The sequence below is a fragment of the Octodon degus genome, unplaced genomic scaffold (assembly GCF_000260255.1).
Source record: "Octodon degus isolate 3935 unplaced genomic scaffold, OctDeg1.0 scaffold00204, whole genome shotgun sequence".
Classification (NCBI taxonomy): Eukaryota; Metazoa; Chordata; class Mammalia; order Rodentia; family Octodontidae; genus Octodon; species Octodon degus.
In genome coordinates, this window is record NW_004524780.1 from 2365628 (window position 1) to 2381827 (window position 16200).

Sequence of the window (16200 nt, forward strand, 5' to 3'; positions counted from 1 at the left end):
TGGTCACCCAAAGGGGCAGGGGCAGTGGCCACTGGCGGTGCTCAGTCCCGAGCCTCTGTGAACTCCCAGGGCGGCAGTAGCGGCCAAGAGGACGCCCTGACTGGGAGGCCGCCGCCCCGGGGGACTTAATCCGTCGGCAACGCACAAACCCCAGGGCTGAGCGCGGCAGTTTCCGCGCAGGCCTGGCGAGAGTAGGGCCGGGAAGGAGCCCAGCACCCAAGATCGCCTTATCCTGAGCCTTCCTTCGGTTTCGTTTCACCGGCGCGGCGGAGGGCGGGGACACCGGAGCGCTCATGGCTTTGGGGATCCGCCCGCGCTGGCCCGGGCAGCTAAGGCGCCTGCAGGGCCCGCGGTGGAGGCGGATCGGGACCTGCGTCCCCGCCATGGCTCCGCCGCGCCGCTTCGCGTTGGAGCTTCCAGACTGCAGCCTGGCTCACTTCGCCCTGGGAGACGCGGAGGCTGCGGGCGCGCACCCAGACCAGCGTCTATCCGCACTACTGGGGTCTCCCGGGCGTAGCTTCGCGCTGTGCGCGCCCGCGGTCACGGGGGGCGATTGCGGAGCGCGCGTACGGGCGGCGCGCGTGCACCAGCATCTGCAGCTCCAGCTGCGCAACCTGCAGCCCTTCCACCAGTGCCAGCTGCGCAGGCTGCTTGGCTACAGCCCGGGAGAACCGGCCGCTGGCGCCCAGCACGGCTTCCTGCTGCGCGACCCCCGTGCGGGCCCGGACACACGGCGCGCGCTGCTCGAGGTCCTCCTAGCCTGCCCCGAGCTCGCACGCCCGCACCTGGGAGAGTTCGAGACAGACTCGAGCGGCGCGCTGTGGCTGCGGCTCTGGGAGTTGCGAGGGGGCGCGCAAAGGCAGGTGAGCTGCGCACGCGTGGTTCCACTTCCGGAGCCCCCTCTACACCCGGTGGTGCCAGACCTGCCCAATTCCGCGGTCTTCCCGGGCCAGTACGCCGCCCGTGCTGTTTTGGAGGAGGTAAGAGCTTTCCTTTAAGCATGCTGTGTGGGCCACCCATCCCGGACCAGAAAGGGACCAAGCAATCTGCCCTCTGGCAGGCTGGCCTCTGAAAAGCATTCTTGGAGGGAGCTGTCCTTACTGGGCTCTGAAAGGCTGAGGCAAGAAGTTCACAAATTAGAGCACGGCTTGGACACTGTAGTGATGTAAGGACACCGTGTCTCAACGTCAAAGAAAAATTTTAATAGGGCTTGGATGGAGCGTCATGTACAGGCCCTGGGGTGAATGCTCAGTAACAGAAAACATACAAGTACATTCTGGGGCAGTTTGTTTATTCCTGCGCTCTAATCAGATGATGAAAGCATCCTGCATGCCGGGCTCTGAGTCACTTAGTGTGAGGGTTCTGGTCTGGGAAGAGCTTCCAGCCTGATGTAGAGGCGCCCCAACACCAAGCCCAGCCAGGTCATGCCAGAAAGAGCCAGCCGGAAATGTGCTGGGAGAATACGAAACCGCCGGATTGTGGAAAAGCGGAACTTGCTCAAACTCAAACTCCTTGAGCTTGGGGTTTCGATCCTCGGATTGGGGCGCTCAAATCTAAGCCCTCTTCCTTGCTGGCCGCAGCTGGCACATGACAACTTCCACTTTTCCAACTTTTGTCTACACAACACTGACTTTGCAGCAATGTTTGGATGATTCATAAAGCCAGTGAGTCATCAAGCAGGTGCTCAGGAAAAGAAACTATGACTTTGCCTCCTGACCTTAGGCAAGGGTTATGGCCTGAAGGCTGGGCACCTTTATCATGGACTTTGCAGACCTGTGCCCCAGCGTTGTGGAGTGGGTCAGAGTGCAAAACCAGCCACGTCAGCTTGGATTCGATCTCATTCATTCATTAATTGTCCACCTTGAGCTAGTTTCCATGACTTTTTTTTTTTCCTCATCATCAGACAGGCTCTTGCTGTGAAGTGTAGGCTGGCCTTGATCTCATGTTGATTTTCCAGCCTCGAGTGCTAGGATTGCAGGTGTGCAGACCACGCTGGCTCTGAATCCTTCTTTTGTCAAATGGGAACAAGAGGAGTACCACCTCCAGGGTGCTGAGAGAGTGGCACTTGAGTACTTGGGAAGCGCTGATGCTCGTAGCCATCCCTACGGAAGTCTCAGGATCTGTGCTGTAGGTGGAGGTGGGGTGGGTATGGATGAGTCAGGAGCAGTGCAGGATTTTGAAACTCCAGGCAGGTCCTGCCCTGCCAACTTTGCCACTGTCCTGGGTTCCCTGAGCCGTTAGCAGCATGGTGCAAATGCAGATGGCTGAGGCCAAAGCCCTTGGTGCAGCTGAGTGTGTGCGTACAGGCTTGCAAACTCAGCACTCCTGGATGCTGAGGCTAGAAGGCTGCAAGTGGGAGCCCAGCTGGAGCAACTTAGCAACTTAAGGAGACCTAGTTTCAAAATAAAATATAATATGAGCATAAAAACCTAGGGATGGCACGCAGTGCAAAGACTCTTGGTTCAATCCCCAATACTGCAGTTAATCAATAAATTAATTAACAAAGTAAAAAAAACCCTAAATAATAAATCCAGGAGGTAGCTTATTTCCATATCCGTACAAACTCTGTTCAGAGCAGGGCCTGAGGTTCATGGTAACTGCATGTCACTGTCCTACTTTGCTTCTGAAGGGGAAGCTGTATGTGGTGGGATGCAGCCAGTGTAATCTAGGTATCTGCAGCCCTTTTGAACCTCTGCTACTTGTTATCAAATAAAAGAAGAGGGCCAGAGAGACTGCTCAGCAGCATAAGTGCCTGCCTGGCATGCGCGAAGTCCTGAGTTTGATTTCTGGTACTGATAAAAAAAAGAAAAAGAAAGACAGACAGATTCAAGGAATTCATAGGCAACAGGGCACTGGTTACTTAAAATAAGTCAGACACAGAGGACAAATATCACATGGTTTCTCTTATATGACAAACTCAAATATCTGTCATGTATCCATCTATCATCAAATAGGACATAGGGAGAAATTTAATTCTCCAAATTACCTATGCTATATATATATATTTTTATTTTTCTTTTACCATTTTGTTTCATTTATACTACTAGTTTTCCTTAGTTCATGGAAAAGAAAGTTTTGTGCTATTATGTGTTTGTTTCTTATTGTTAAGTCATTTTGTGTATAATGTATGTTCTGAGTAAGATTATAATACACAGTACCTTAACTCTTGTTACTCTTACTATTTTGCTATAAAATTTTGTTTTTTTTCTTAAAACAAACAGACAAACCAAAAAAATTCTGAATCCATACTGAGAAAAGTTTGCTGCGTTCTGCTTAGTTTAGCTTAGGCCTTGCTAGCACTGTTCAAATTGGAGACATTTTCTGCAAACACTCCAGTGCTTTTTGGCTGATGGGGGTCCTCTTGGTTTCAGTGTACTCCCTTTATTCCGGAAGCCCAAGCAGTACTCAACCTGGTTGATCAGTGTCCAAAGCAGGTGCAGAAAGGAGAGTTTCCTGTCATCGTCATTGAAGGACTGGATGCCACTGGTAAGAGCCATTGCTTTGGAACTGCGGGCAGTGGCGTGAACTGAAGAGTGGCAGAAGTGGGAGTGGCTCTTGTACAACAAAAATCTGTGCTGCATGCCAGTGGCCTGTCCTGTGTAGCAGCACTGTGCTGGGCCACGGTAGGCTTCAGGGACGAGTACAGCCTATGGCATGGGGCAGGGTGAGGTGGGGGAGGGCCAAGACACCATTTGCTAAGCTCAGGATGGAGACCAAGCCTGGCCTTTACAGGGAGCTGGGGCAGGGAGGGTGGTGTAAGAGTGGGCTGGGACTGAGAGAAGAGGTAGGGGTGCTTCAAGTGGAAGAAATGGCCTGGGCCAACGTGCAGGCCTGTGAACCAGTGTGATGTGTCCCGGAACCATGCACGGTGTGGAGGGCTTCTCTTGGACGAAAAAAAAAAAAAAAACTCCTGCTCCAGGTTTGGCAGCCGTGGAGCACAGAGAGAAGGAAGGAACCAAGGACAAGAATGCACCCCACTGGGTCCCACCTCAGTGGCCGCCTCCAGCACATTCAGCCACAGACTTTCTATGGATGAGTCCACAGTGCCACATGATCTGATGAACTTCTAAACAGCTCAGATATTTTTAAAAAATGTATTTAGGTCACGGTCTATAGCGTCTCACTACACAGATCAGACTTGTAGTGATCCTCCTATTTTCAGCCTCCCAAGCGCTGGGATTACAGGCACATGCCACTACGCCCAGTCTCAATCACCGTCTCAGCATGCCTCAGGGCTGGAGCCAGCATGGCATGCTGGGGATTGAACCCTGGTCCCTGTCCATTGAGCTCTCTGGCCTGCCCTAACAGCTGAGATTTTGGAGGGACGTTTTAGGTCTAAACCATGGAACAAAAAAGTCTTTAAAAAACACCAAAGACCTATCAGGTCACAGCAGGCCTGTGCTTGCTGAGCGTATAGCACACTAGGACACACAAAAAGGGGGAGCCCTGCCCCCAAGGCCAGAGAGGACTAGGAGAAGACCCATCTTGGGGAACAGTAGGGCATCTCCTTTCTCTGTCAACTTGAGGAGACAGGTTTCTGAGTCACACAGAGGTAGTCTCCGTGTGGGGCCCTTGTGTCACGTCGAGGTAGACTGAGGCCCAGGCAGGTGGCAGTTTTGGCTTTTGTGGCTGCATCTGAGACGTCAGGTCAGAGAATAGGCCTCCTTCAATAAGCCATGCCCTGGCCCAGGCCTAGTTGTGTTTATAGCCACAGAGAGAATTGTAACAGCTTCGTGAGATTTTCATTGATCATTCAGTTTGAGCAGGAGCAAATTTAGGTGTTCTGGATTACAGAAGATGCAGACATTTTACTCCAACCTGTGTGTGCATGCTTGCAAAATTCACAATGAGAATACTGTATTCCAGGTGCCATGTTTGCACCCTCATCCAGGCCCATCAGCAGGGTGAGCTTGGGTCAATCTATTACCTTTTCTGCTGCTGAATTTCTTCAGTGGTGCGGTGATTAAATGATAGCTACTCTGCTACTTTGCAGGGTCTTCGGGAGGACTGAAGGCGCCAGGCTGAGTGCATGGTTTGTAGTACAGATTGAGAAATGGTCACTAGGGTGAGAATCCATCTTAACTCAAGAGAACAGGATAAACGAAATGTCCTGTTGGTGATACAGTCTTGGAAACCGAGTGAGAGAATAAAGAAGTACAAATAAAAAAGTGCTTCAGAAGCCCGTCAAGAGGATTCTGGGGAAGACTGAATATTTTGTTTCCTTTCCGAATGTTCTAGCAACAAATAGAAGCCTCCTAAATTCCCCTGGGTCTGCAGCTTTCTATAAAAGAGCTTATCGTGTAAACATCCGTGAGTGAGCGGTTGAAAGCAAGTGTTTGCTTTTTCTAAACTAATATGAACTGCTGCGTGCACTAGGGGTGGAGACTGAGTCTCACACACTCTTGTGTGTAACCCGCAGGTAAAACCACAGTGACGCGGTCCATCTCTGAGGCGCTTGGCGCTGTGCTCCTACAGTCGCCCCCTCCTTCCCTTGGCCACTGGAGGAAAATCTTCGACGATGAGCCAAATATCATCAGGAGAGCTTTTTATTCTCTGGGCAATTACATTGTGGCTTCTGAAATAGCTGAATTGTCCGCCAGGTCGCCTGTGATTGTGGACAGGTAGGTAAAGACACGCTCGCACCAGGTATTTTCTAAATAACATAGAAGTGTATGTACCTCTGTGTGTGTGTGTAAAATATATGCAAATGTACAATTGCAGTTATTAAGTCTATCAATATGATAATAATAGGGATCTGTGGTATTTGTTGATTAGCTATACCTTGCAGTTTATTAATTACTATACTTGGTATTTTGTTGAGAATATCACAGCATTATATTAATATCCATAATAATAAGTTGGGTAGGTAAGTATTAAAAGTTATCTCCTGGCGCCAGGGAGATGGCTCAGTAGAATAAGTGCTTGCCTGGCAAGCACAAGGTCCTGAGTTCAATCACTGGTTCTGCCAAAAAAAAAAAGTTATCTCCAATTTACCCGCAATAAATGGAGATCTTATAAAGGTTGAATGCATTGCCAGTGACCAAACTTAAAATAATGTACTGTCCTGGGGGTGTTAATGAAAGCCTGCCTTGCAAATTTGCATTTTCAGTGACTTGTCTGTTCATTGGTTCATTTGACAAACTTTTTTGGATATCGAATGTGTGTCAGATTTTCCTTGGTTCAGGGAAATCAGAGGTTAGTAAGTTGGACCATTTCTTGCATTTGTGGAGCACGCTGACCATGCAGGAGACGCTAACAGCAAATCCATGAGATGATGTTGGGGAATCCTAAAGGCCATAGGTGAGACAATGGCTAAACTTCCGCAGCAGTCAGATAGGACCATGGGGCCTCCCTGAGCAGGCTCTGAGCCTGGACTCAGCCCCAGAAGAACCAGTTTTGAAAATCCCAGGGAGTGGGGCCAGGGAGATGGCTCAGTAGAATAAACGCTTCCCCGGCAAGCGCAAGGGCCTGAGTTCAATCCCCGTTCCACCAAAAAAAAAAAAAAAAAAAAAAGAAAAACGAAAATTCCAGGGAGAGAGAACACATTCTAGAGAGAAGGGTCTGCCAAGAGCAAGGCTGGAGATGAACGGCTGCTTAGGGACTCAGGGGCTAGAGGGTGACCAACATGGCTGATGCTGTGCTCCCTGGAGGAGTGGGAAGGGGAGCATGGGGCCCTGGAGCCACAAGGAGGAGGGCATTATCTGGGGAATGCATTGGGGAGCTGTTGTAGGAGGTCAGAGGAGCCACATGGGAAATACAGTAGCTTGAATTGCAGAATAAAAAAGGAGGTACACTGAGGTCAAAACCAGGAATACAGAAGGGATGACCACAGTGCAATTCCATTTTAACTGAGCTCAAAATCCCCATGTCTCAGGTATACAGAAATTGCCACAAGATTCCTTTTTGCTCCCATGAGGTGAAAGAGCGCTGAGCAGAATTTCCTGAAGTCCAGGGTTGGAGACAGTCAGGGTTCACAGGAGCTCCCCTGTGGGCTGGTGGGGGCCCTGGCTGGCCGCTTACAGAGTGAACGTAAGGTGTAGCCAAGCAAAGGGCCTTCTGTTCACCTTAGAAACACTTGCCAAAGTTTATTACAGTTGGCTTGTAGCAGGGGATGCCTTTGAGGAACCAAAAGCCTATCCGCAGCTGAAAAGCACACACTGGTGTAATTAGAAATGGAGCGCAAGTCTGTCACTGGACGGGTGGTTTCCTGGGGCTTCTTTCCAGGTGCATGGTGTCCTAAACAAAGACTTGGACAAGGCGCACAGAGAAGACAGCAAGGGTTCACATTTACTGAAGGTGGAGAAGAAGGACACTGATGGGGCAAGAGTGGGCTGCTGAGCAGGCTCACAGTGGCCCCCAGGATAAGGGAAAGGGGTCTTTTGTATGCAAAATTCCTGGATTGGCTCCCTCCATATACAATTAAGTCATCTGAGACAGTCATCTTATCAAAACCTCACTTGCCAGTGGCTCCAGATTTAAACTGCTTTATGGGAGGACTCACTGGCTTCCCACAGATGCAAAGGAAGGACCAGGAACAGTGTCATTTGATTGGTTATGTGTCCATACGCAAATAAAGGATTGAGAAGAGCATGCTCCGATTGGCCCTGCAAATAGCACCAGCTTCAAATGAGTGACTGAAGAAGTTGCATTCAGATTGGTTCCTGTACAGTGTTCAGGAACCCTGGAGTAAACTTAGGTCCTGTGTTCCCTGCCTGTCCTCTGTGTTTTTATGACTTCAAACACATTCCACCCAGTCGTTGGTCTGGTTGGCCCATCCCTAATCTCCTACCTCAGGGCCACAGTGTAAACAAGTGTGTACGAATGATGCAACCATCATGCAGAGTGAGGTCAGGTTGCAGAAAGCTGTTCAGCAGAATATACGTCAAATAAGATGTTCTGCAGTCTGTACAGGCATGAAACGCCCAACTGAAATGAGTTGTCTGTGTGTGGGTAGAGCGGTGCCTGACACGGTGATTAGAGGGCTTCTTTAGTGTCAATTGTGCTTATTTTTCCAAAGGTAAGCAGCTGTAATTAAGGAAGGCCTCTACTTGGAAGAATGTTAATCGTGTATGTAAATCTTAAAAAATTTCAGGTGGACACACCCAGGTAACCTCTACCCTAATGGAGGTTGAGGGCCCTGTTTTTATTCTTTTTTTTTCATTTATGTATTTTGTAGAGGGTCTCATCACGCAGCTGACTCATAGTGATCCTCCTGTTTTCAGCCTCCCCAGTGCTGGGATTATGGGTGTGTATCACCACTCCCAGACTCATTCCCTGGCTCAGTGCATCCTGGGGATGGGGCTGTTACAGCATGTGGGAACCAGTATCAAACCCTGGTCCCTCTTTTTGCCTAAGCAGGCGCTTAGTCTGCTGAGCTATCTCACCAGCCCTTATATTTTAAGCATTTGTTACAAAATGTAATCCTTTGATATCAGATCTGAAGTTTTTGCATTTAATTAAAGTTGGGCATGATAAAATGGTTTGCATTTGTTCAGAGATGGATTTGTGGGTCCAAGGAACCCTTGATGCATAGTGCTTTTTGCGACAGAGGTGGTTTTTAGACATGACTAGAAAATACCACCAGCAGTCCAAGGAGATAGCTCAGTAGAATAAGCACCTGCCTGGAAAGTGAAAGGTCCTGAGTTCAATCCCCGTACCACCAAAAAAAAAAAAAAAAAAAAAAAAAAGAAAAGGAAAGGAAGGAAGGAAGAAAATACTTCCAATTGAGGAACTGAGGGTGGAGAGAAAAGATGTAATACCTGACTGGTCCCCTCCAATTAGAAGGTTGGTGGGTCTCACAAGGGGCAAGGAGAGCACTGTGGACCCTGCTTTTCTTGCTGGGGGTTCTACTGGGAAGGCAGAGGAGGGAAGTCTAGGGCTGAGTCAGTCGCTCGCTGGGGAAGTGGGTGTGAACGCAGTGCTGGTCTTGGCTGGAAGGATCTTTTGCTTCTTCCAAGGAAGCTGAACTTTTCCCTAAACAGAGTGAAAAAGCAGAAAAGCACTGGATGTCTTGGAGTAGTGACTGGTGTAACTTTTGTTTATGATTGATTTTCTGTTCCTGAAGTTGCATATGGTAGAGGGCTTCTCCGTGCCTGAGATCCACAAAGGGTCTTCTAGCCATGTCCCTCCCTCTAGGTGAACCTCCTGTGGAAGGCCCAGCTTTTACTAGGTCAAGACCCAGTATTAAGCTCAAAGGAAGTGCCAGACAGATGTGTGGCTCCCTCCCTATGTCATCTACACAAACAGCAAAGTGTCACCAAAATGCTGCTGAAGTCCCATCTCACCGTGCACAGCAGCTTTGATTTAGATACAGTGTTGGGCTAAGTCTGCTCATCACTGTCGTTTATTTTCACTTTTAAGTTGTTTGTGATGACTTCACCCTGGGAAGAGATTTCACTGCTTTTTCCTGTTTCCCAGGTACTGGCACAGTACGGCGACTTATGCCATTGCCACTGAGGTGAGTGGGGGTCCACAGCACCTGCCCCCAGCCCACCACCCTGTGTATCAGTGGCCCCAGGACCTGCTCAGGCCTGACCTGGTGGTGCTGCTCACCGTGAGTCCCGAGGAGAGGGCGCAGCGGCTGCAGGGCAGGGGCCTGGAGAAGACTAGAGAAGAGGCGGAGCTGGAGGCCAACAGCATCTTTCGTCAGAAGTAGGTGTCCCCAGGGGTCTGGTGTCCCTGTGACCCAGGGTGAGCGATCTGGTGTCCCTGTAACCCAGGGTGAGCACTGGCTGGGGGCAGGGGAGGAAGCGTCCTTGCCTCATGTTGCTAGTGCAGGAGGACATGACCTGTGGCAGCTCTTGCCTGTGCACTTGTCGCTCCAGGGCCACTGCGTTGTTGGCTATGAACCTGGGCACAACAGGAAGTGCTCCTGCTTCAGTTTGCCCATGCATGGTGTTGTGGGCCCAGAGGGTCAGGGAGTGGGCTCGGAGTAATCTTTACAGATCAGGGGCTTAGCGTGTCTTGGGCATGTTATTAAGGATGTGCTGGATTTCTACTGCCGTGTTGCTAGGAAAGCATTAGCTGTGTTTCTAAGTTTATCACTGTATGTAGCCAAGGCTTAAAGTGTTGATTTGCCTCAGTTTCCTTAGCTATGAAATAACAAAGCTGGGATCAAAGTCAATGTCTTGCTGACTTCAGAGACCATGTTTATTTTAATGAGAAATTGTTGAAAACCATCTGAGCCTGAGTGTGTAGCTCCTGGGAAAGGAGTTTGCTTAGCTTGTGTGAAGCCCTGGGTTGCATCCCCAGCCCTGAAAAAAATGCAACAAAACAGATAAAAAAAAAAAGCAAAGACAGGAAGGAAGATATAAGGACCAGCTTGAAAAGGTGAGGATGGCCTTATGATTTGTGGTGCTGGGAGACTCCGCCTACAGCACTGGTTTTAGATGTTAAAGCCAAAGAAGGTTATGTCAATTAATAAAAATAGTATTGTCACCATGTGGTGATGTCATAATGTCATGAACAAAAGTAAGGACTTCAAACTTGGCATAGGGAGGCACCTGTGAGCCCCTAGGTTTCTGTACAGCCAAGGCACAAGGATCCAAAGTGTAAGCCCAGCTTGAGCAACTTTTAGGGAAGAATTTGTCTTAAAAAAAATCAATAAAGAGCTGGGGTTGTAGTTCAGTGCAAAGGCCAGGGATTCAGTCCCAAGTAGCACAAAGCTAAACAAAAACCCCAAACTATTTAATTGTACATAAAGAACGCAGGATAAGCATTTTATTTCTATTAGTTCAATTAAACCTTATTGCAAATCCACAAGGAAGGTATGATTTCAGCCCTCATTTTGCAGGTGGCAAAGAGAGGGAGGCATCAGAGAGGATAAGGAGTGTATCTCACTTGGCTGGTAGGTAGCCGTGCAGGTGACTTGGCCTCTGGCCCCTGCTTTAACCACTAGGCCACCTAGCTGCGTTCCATGGGCATCTGTGCTTGCAGGAAATGGAGTTAGTCACCAGCCAATGGTGCAGGGAGTTGAAGATTTTGGTGAAGTACTGCAAGAAGGTCAGGGGGACAATATGTGTGTGCCCGGGACCGTAGCCTCTGTGGACATCGCTGGAGAAATACATGGGAGAGAAACTGTCCATTTGCACTCTTGGAGCCTGCCCTGCTTTCTCTACAAGATGAGAAATGGCACTGGAGCCCCTCCTAAGGCTACTTGGAGAATGAAATGAGAAAGATTGGATAGGATGCTAAGGCTTGGCAGATCACAGGCATCCAATAAATGCCAGCCATTAAAATCATGTAGTGAACAGAGCCTGTTAAACATCTCCTGTGGGCAAAGCTTGTTGTTGAAGGGAGCAGTGGGAGGAGTAAGGGGAGATCTTGCTGCAGGCTGTTTATATCAGAGCCTGAAGATCAACTTTGTGGGGACAACTGCGTGGGAAACAAGGCCAACCAACTCTTCTGCTTCTTCCTGTCTCAGGGTAGAAATGTCATACCGCAGGATGGAGAACCCAGCATGCCATGTGGTGGACGCCAGCCCCTCGAGAGAAGAGGTCTTGCAGACAGTTGTACGCTTGATTCAAAGCACTTGTCATTAACTTTGCCTGCTCTGGCCAGATGCTGCAGCATCCTAGAGTGCATGTCCTGCATCTTTGCTATGCAGCATCCCTAACTATTGTAGAGGCACATCATGTGGCAGAGACCCGAAGACCTCAGGGTGTTGTTCACCTTCCTTCTTCAGCTGCTGTTCACCCTGCTGGCGGAAAGGCTTGGCACACTTGCGAACAATTCGGTGCCAGCGGCTGCTTCATCTTCTTGGAGTGTGGTGTGATGCCCATTATTGCCAACTCTGGGAGCTTTGTTTCAGCCAGACAGCACCAGGGTGCAGAAGCTGCAAGCAAGGTCCTCACCCTCAGCACAAGTCCTGCAGCCTCTGCCCGACCTAACTCCTCATTGCTGAGGGAGTCTCATGCGGCCAGAGCTAACTTCTTCCTAGTCTGGGCCTCATCACTGTGCAGGGCTTGCTATGTGTCCTTAAGCACCAAATCTTGGAGCCAGGTATTTTCCCAGAGTCCACCTCGCCAAGACATCCATTGGGAGGCAGGAGACATTTACAAAGAAAGCATCAATTTTATGTCAGAAGCTCACAGCCCCTTCCAGTTGTCCCCTAGTCTAGCACTTCAGACTCCAAGCCATTGAACCCAAGCTGCTGTGACTGCAAATACACCAACCTTCTGTCATTATATTTTGCTTATTTATATTCCCTTGCTTTTCTCTGAAATATGGCTTTGAATGTAATGAGCAGTTTGAGCTGAACGGGATTCATTTCACTTAGCCAATCCAGCAATTTATTTGTATTGATGTTTACATCATACATTTCCTCAGGGTAGGAGCTATGAGTCACTAATTAAAATGGGAGCCAAGAAGCTAAATGCAATGTTTGTTGCGTATTTTCATGACACAAATTTAATTTATCTCACTCAATAAGCACAGTGGTTCCTGGAATGGGATTTCTTAGTAAATTATCTTGCTTGTGAATGTCTTAATGATTATGCAGGAAGGCAGCTTTGAGGTCTGGTTGGCCAGAAAAAGAAGGAGCTGAGGAGACGGGAAACCTTAGTAGCTGTCTGGCCTTAACTGCTTCATGTTACATTTCTACTTCATGTTGCTTAACCTAAAAAAAGGTTGATAAGGTCTGGCCAAATAGCTCAGCAGATTAAAGCACCTGCAAGCAGGCTCAGGGGCCAGAGTTACAATCCCCAGGCCTGTGTGCTAGCCCTGCCCCTGGGGTGCACTGAGATGGCAATTGAGACTGGGCATGATGGCACGCACCTGTAATCCCAGCTCTTGGGAGGCTGTAGGCAGGCGGATCACTACAAGTCTCATCTAGTAATGAGACCCTGAGCACCCTGTAGACCCTTCTCTAAAATATAGAAAAACAAACAAACAAAAAATTAAATTCAAAGCTTTCTTTGAGGCCGGGGAGATGGCTCAGTAGAATAAGCACTTCCCTGGCAAGTGCAAGGGCCTGAGTTCAATCCCCAGTTCCGCCAAAAAAATAAATAAGTAAAAAATAAAGCCTTCCTTATCAGGTTTATCCCAAACATATTAAATTCTAATCAAGCTTTGTATTGACCCTTAATTTTCAAAGGAACTAGGAGATAATTTCTGCAGAATGTATCTATGTCTATAAAGATATAATTGATTTTATTTAAGAATATTTAGTTAAAAATAAGCTGGTGAATAGCATGAAGGTTCTTTGCAAGGTGGTATCTGATGATGTTATTGATTTCATTTATGCAGTTTGAAAAGCTGAGACCAGCAACTGAAAGGAAACCTAATGTTTTCTTTGTGTTCCTGGTGGATGAATAAAGTTGTGATGACTTTCTACATGATGTTGTCATTGTCATTGTCACAGGTGCACCTTGATTTGCCTGGAAAGCACCCCTCCCCCACAATGCTTCTTTCAATATAGCACCACTCACACATAGGAGAAAAATTTGGTGTGCCAATTTGGAGGGCTTGAGTTGGCAACTCTGTGCAATTTGTAGGCGGGGAGTTTTCCTAGGGGAGGGAGCCTGACTATTTTGTTTTAAACATCACTTCTGCATTGCAAAGAGTAGAGGGATTTTTGAAGCAGGAAGCCATTCTTTGTGTACCTGATCGGAAGACAGGCTATAGGGCTGGTGAGATGGCTCAGTAGTCTAAAGCACCTACTGAGAACAAGCTTAGCAAAGCACAAGGACAGCAGTTCAATCCCCCAGCACCACATGCCAGTCAGCCCCGCCCCCTGGTGGGCTGAGTGGGCCACACACACAAAAAAAACAATGAATGAATAAATAAATAAATAAATCTTTAAAAAAAAAAAAGACAGGCTATAGCAGGTAAGAGTTCCTGCTTGCCTAGACTGATGTCGGGCACAAATTTGCTGGGTCTGCTTGTTGCAGGGGGGCCTGTTCTGTCTGGGACACTATGGTTGTGCCAGGTATTGATTCTCCCTCTTTTCCATTGCAACAACATTTTAGCTCAGTGTTTGGCTACAGAGAATACTTCTGTGGCTCTTTTTTAGCCAGATGTCACCAGTTGACTCGGTTCTTCCCAGCAGCAGAAAGAACATGAGAAATGACATGTGCATATAGCTTTTTTTGTGTGGTGCTTTTGGGACAGGGTCTCACTATGCAGTCCAGGCTGGCCTTGAGCTTGCTTTGTAGCCCAGGCTGGTCTTGAAATTGCAATGATGCTCCTGCCTCAGCCTCCTGAGTGCTGAAACTACCGGCGTGTGCCTCCATGCCTGGCTTGACACTGGCCTTTTGTCTCTGAACTTTTCCTCCTACCTGAACTCAGAGGTGCTGGTGGGTTCTGTGCGTGCCAGAGGATGAGACTTAACTACGTATCTCTTTCCATTTCTAATGGTTTCCCAGATGGGTCTCTCAGGCTTGTGAGTGTTACATCCACTTTCATTTTTACCACAGCATGAAAAATTTTGAGTTAATTGACCAATGGCATAGAAGTAGGAAAGAAAAAACATAAATTCACGTACTCCAATTGGAATAGTTTTGTTTTCTCCATGACATTTTATTTTCTAGGTCAAATACTTTTTCCCCTTTGATTTGGTGCTTTCTTGTCATGACACAATTTGCCATGTTCAAGGTCCATCCCCAGCTGACATATTTTCTGCTCAAATCATCCAGGTTAGTTCTGCACCTGGAGTGACTGAGTAAGCTTCTCTCTTAGCTGAACTTCTTATAAGCTCTGCAGGAAAATTGAAATGTTCTAAAACTTAGCAGAAGGTCTTTTAAGTTCTGAAAGGAGGTTGCTGGAAAGTGAAGACCGTTCTTGCAGAATGATGGCTAAAGGGAGATAGCCCGGATGTATCTGCGCCTGGCCCAAGTCTGACTGACGTATGAACGGCACAGATACTCATGGAGGATCCAGTCAAAGAGTAACTCTACTGATATTGGAGCAACTACCTACGGCGTGAATTTTCAGGTGGAGTACAATGAAGTTAGCTGCCTGCTAAAACCAGAAGTGGCAACTGTCTTTAGGGGCCTTTACCGGAATCCAAAGTCTCTACAACATTGCCCTCCCAGTATCCACCATACAATCTGAAATAACACCAAGAAATATGAAGAGTATCAAGAAAAGAGGCCAATCATTTGCTCAAAGGAGAGCGATCTCACAAGGACCCAGTGTGTTAAGAGTCAGCAGACTAGAATTTTAAAGCAACTTTTACAGCTACTCTCAAGGATGTAAATGAACATATACTGATTATAAATTTAAAAAATGCAAAGATCAAACTCAGAAATACAGACTAGAGAAGTATCCAGTGGAAATTACACAACTAAATCTTGCTTATCTAAAATTAAGAATCATCAGTAGGTAGGTTTACCAGAGGAATTTAGAAGAAGAAAAATTCAAAATGCTTGCATTAATAATAATTATTTAATCTAAATATTCTCTAAAATATAAACAAAGCTTAAGTGATCTGTGATACATATAATTGAAGTCTTGGAAGGGAAAGAGAAGAACATCAAAGAAAAAAGATAAATGTGAAGAAACAATATTTTCCCAGTATGTTACAGTATGACAGAAAGAATAGAAACATAAACGTAAATTTACAGATTCAGTCAGCTGCCTCCACTCCATTAAAAATCCAAAGAAAATGATGCTTAGGTGCCTCAGAGCTGTATAGATAGCCCCCTGCAAAAAGTCAAGATCTTCCTGGAACCTCAGAATCTGACCTCATTTGGAAATACAGGCCTACTGGAGAGCATCAAGCTACTACAAGAGCATATTGGATATTGTGGGCCCAATTCAGCGTGACAACTATCCTTCTATTGCTCAGATCTTCATGAGGGAGACCAGTTTTGTGCCTGAGAGTTTATACCTCGAAGAGAGCTTTATTCCAGTTCATGGCTTCGGAGGGGTCAGTCCATGCTCAGTACTAATGCAGTGGAAGAGAAAGGGGCCAGAACACGGCCGAGTCCAGGACAGCAAATAGAGAGAAGAGCCAGAGAGTAAGGAAGGCACCAGGGACCACATAGAGTCCCCAGGGTCATCACTGTGACCCAAATACAGTCACAAGTATGCTGTGGGAACCTCCAAGATGCTCTATTTCATAAGCCATCAAGCTCATAAGATCAACCCTCAAGACCTTCTTCTAAAAAGTGAGAATGAGTCTGGGACACAACAGTAATTCCTTATGATAGAACACGTTTCAGAACAATGTGGCCAAAGAACACACACACACACACACAC

The 16200-nt window shown here is 47.4% G+C and overlaps 1 protein-coding gene across 1 annotated transcript; it reads left to right on the forward strand.

Annotated features, from left to right (window-relative positions):
- The first annotated feature begins 264 nt into the window (after nucleotides 1-264).
- Cmpk2 (cytidine/uridine monophosphate kinase 2) lies at nucleotides 265-12697 on the forward strand. The gene is made up of 5 exons (XM_004644605.2): nucleotides 265-980; nucleotides 3372-3486; nucleotides 5420-5621; nucleotides 9418-9651; nucleotides 11423-12697. Exons 1-5 carry the CDS (start codon nucleotides 294-296, stop codon nucleotides 11538-11540), a joined length of 1356 nt encoding a protein of 451 aa, XP_004644662.2. The 5' UTR covers nucleotides 265-293; the 3' UTR covers nucleotides 11541-12697.
- Nucleotides 12698-16200: the final 3503 nt, after the last annotated feature.

Coding starts and splice junctions, on each gene's coding strand:
- Cmpk2 (XM_004644605.2), top strand. CDS start 294: ATGGCTTTGGGGATCCGCCCGCGCTGGCCCGGGCAGCTAAGGCGCCTG. Junction 981..3,371: donor CCCGTGCTGTTTTGGAGGAG/GTAAGAGCTTTC, acceptor TCTTGGTTTCAG/TGTACTCCCTTTATTCCGGA. Junction 5,622..9,417: donor TCGCCTGTGATTGTGGACAG/GTAGGTAAAGAC, acceptor CCTGTTTCCCAG/GTACTGGCACAGTACGGCGA.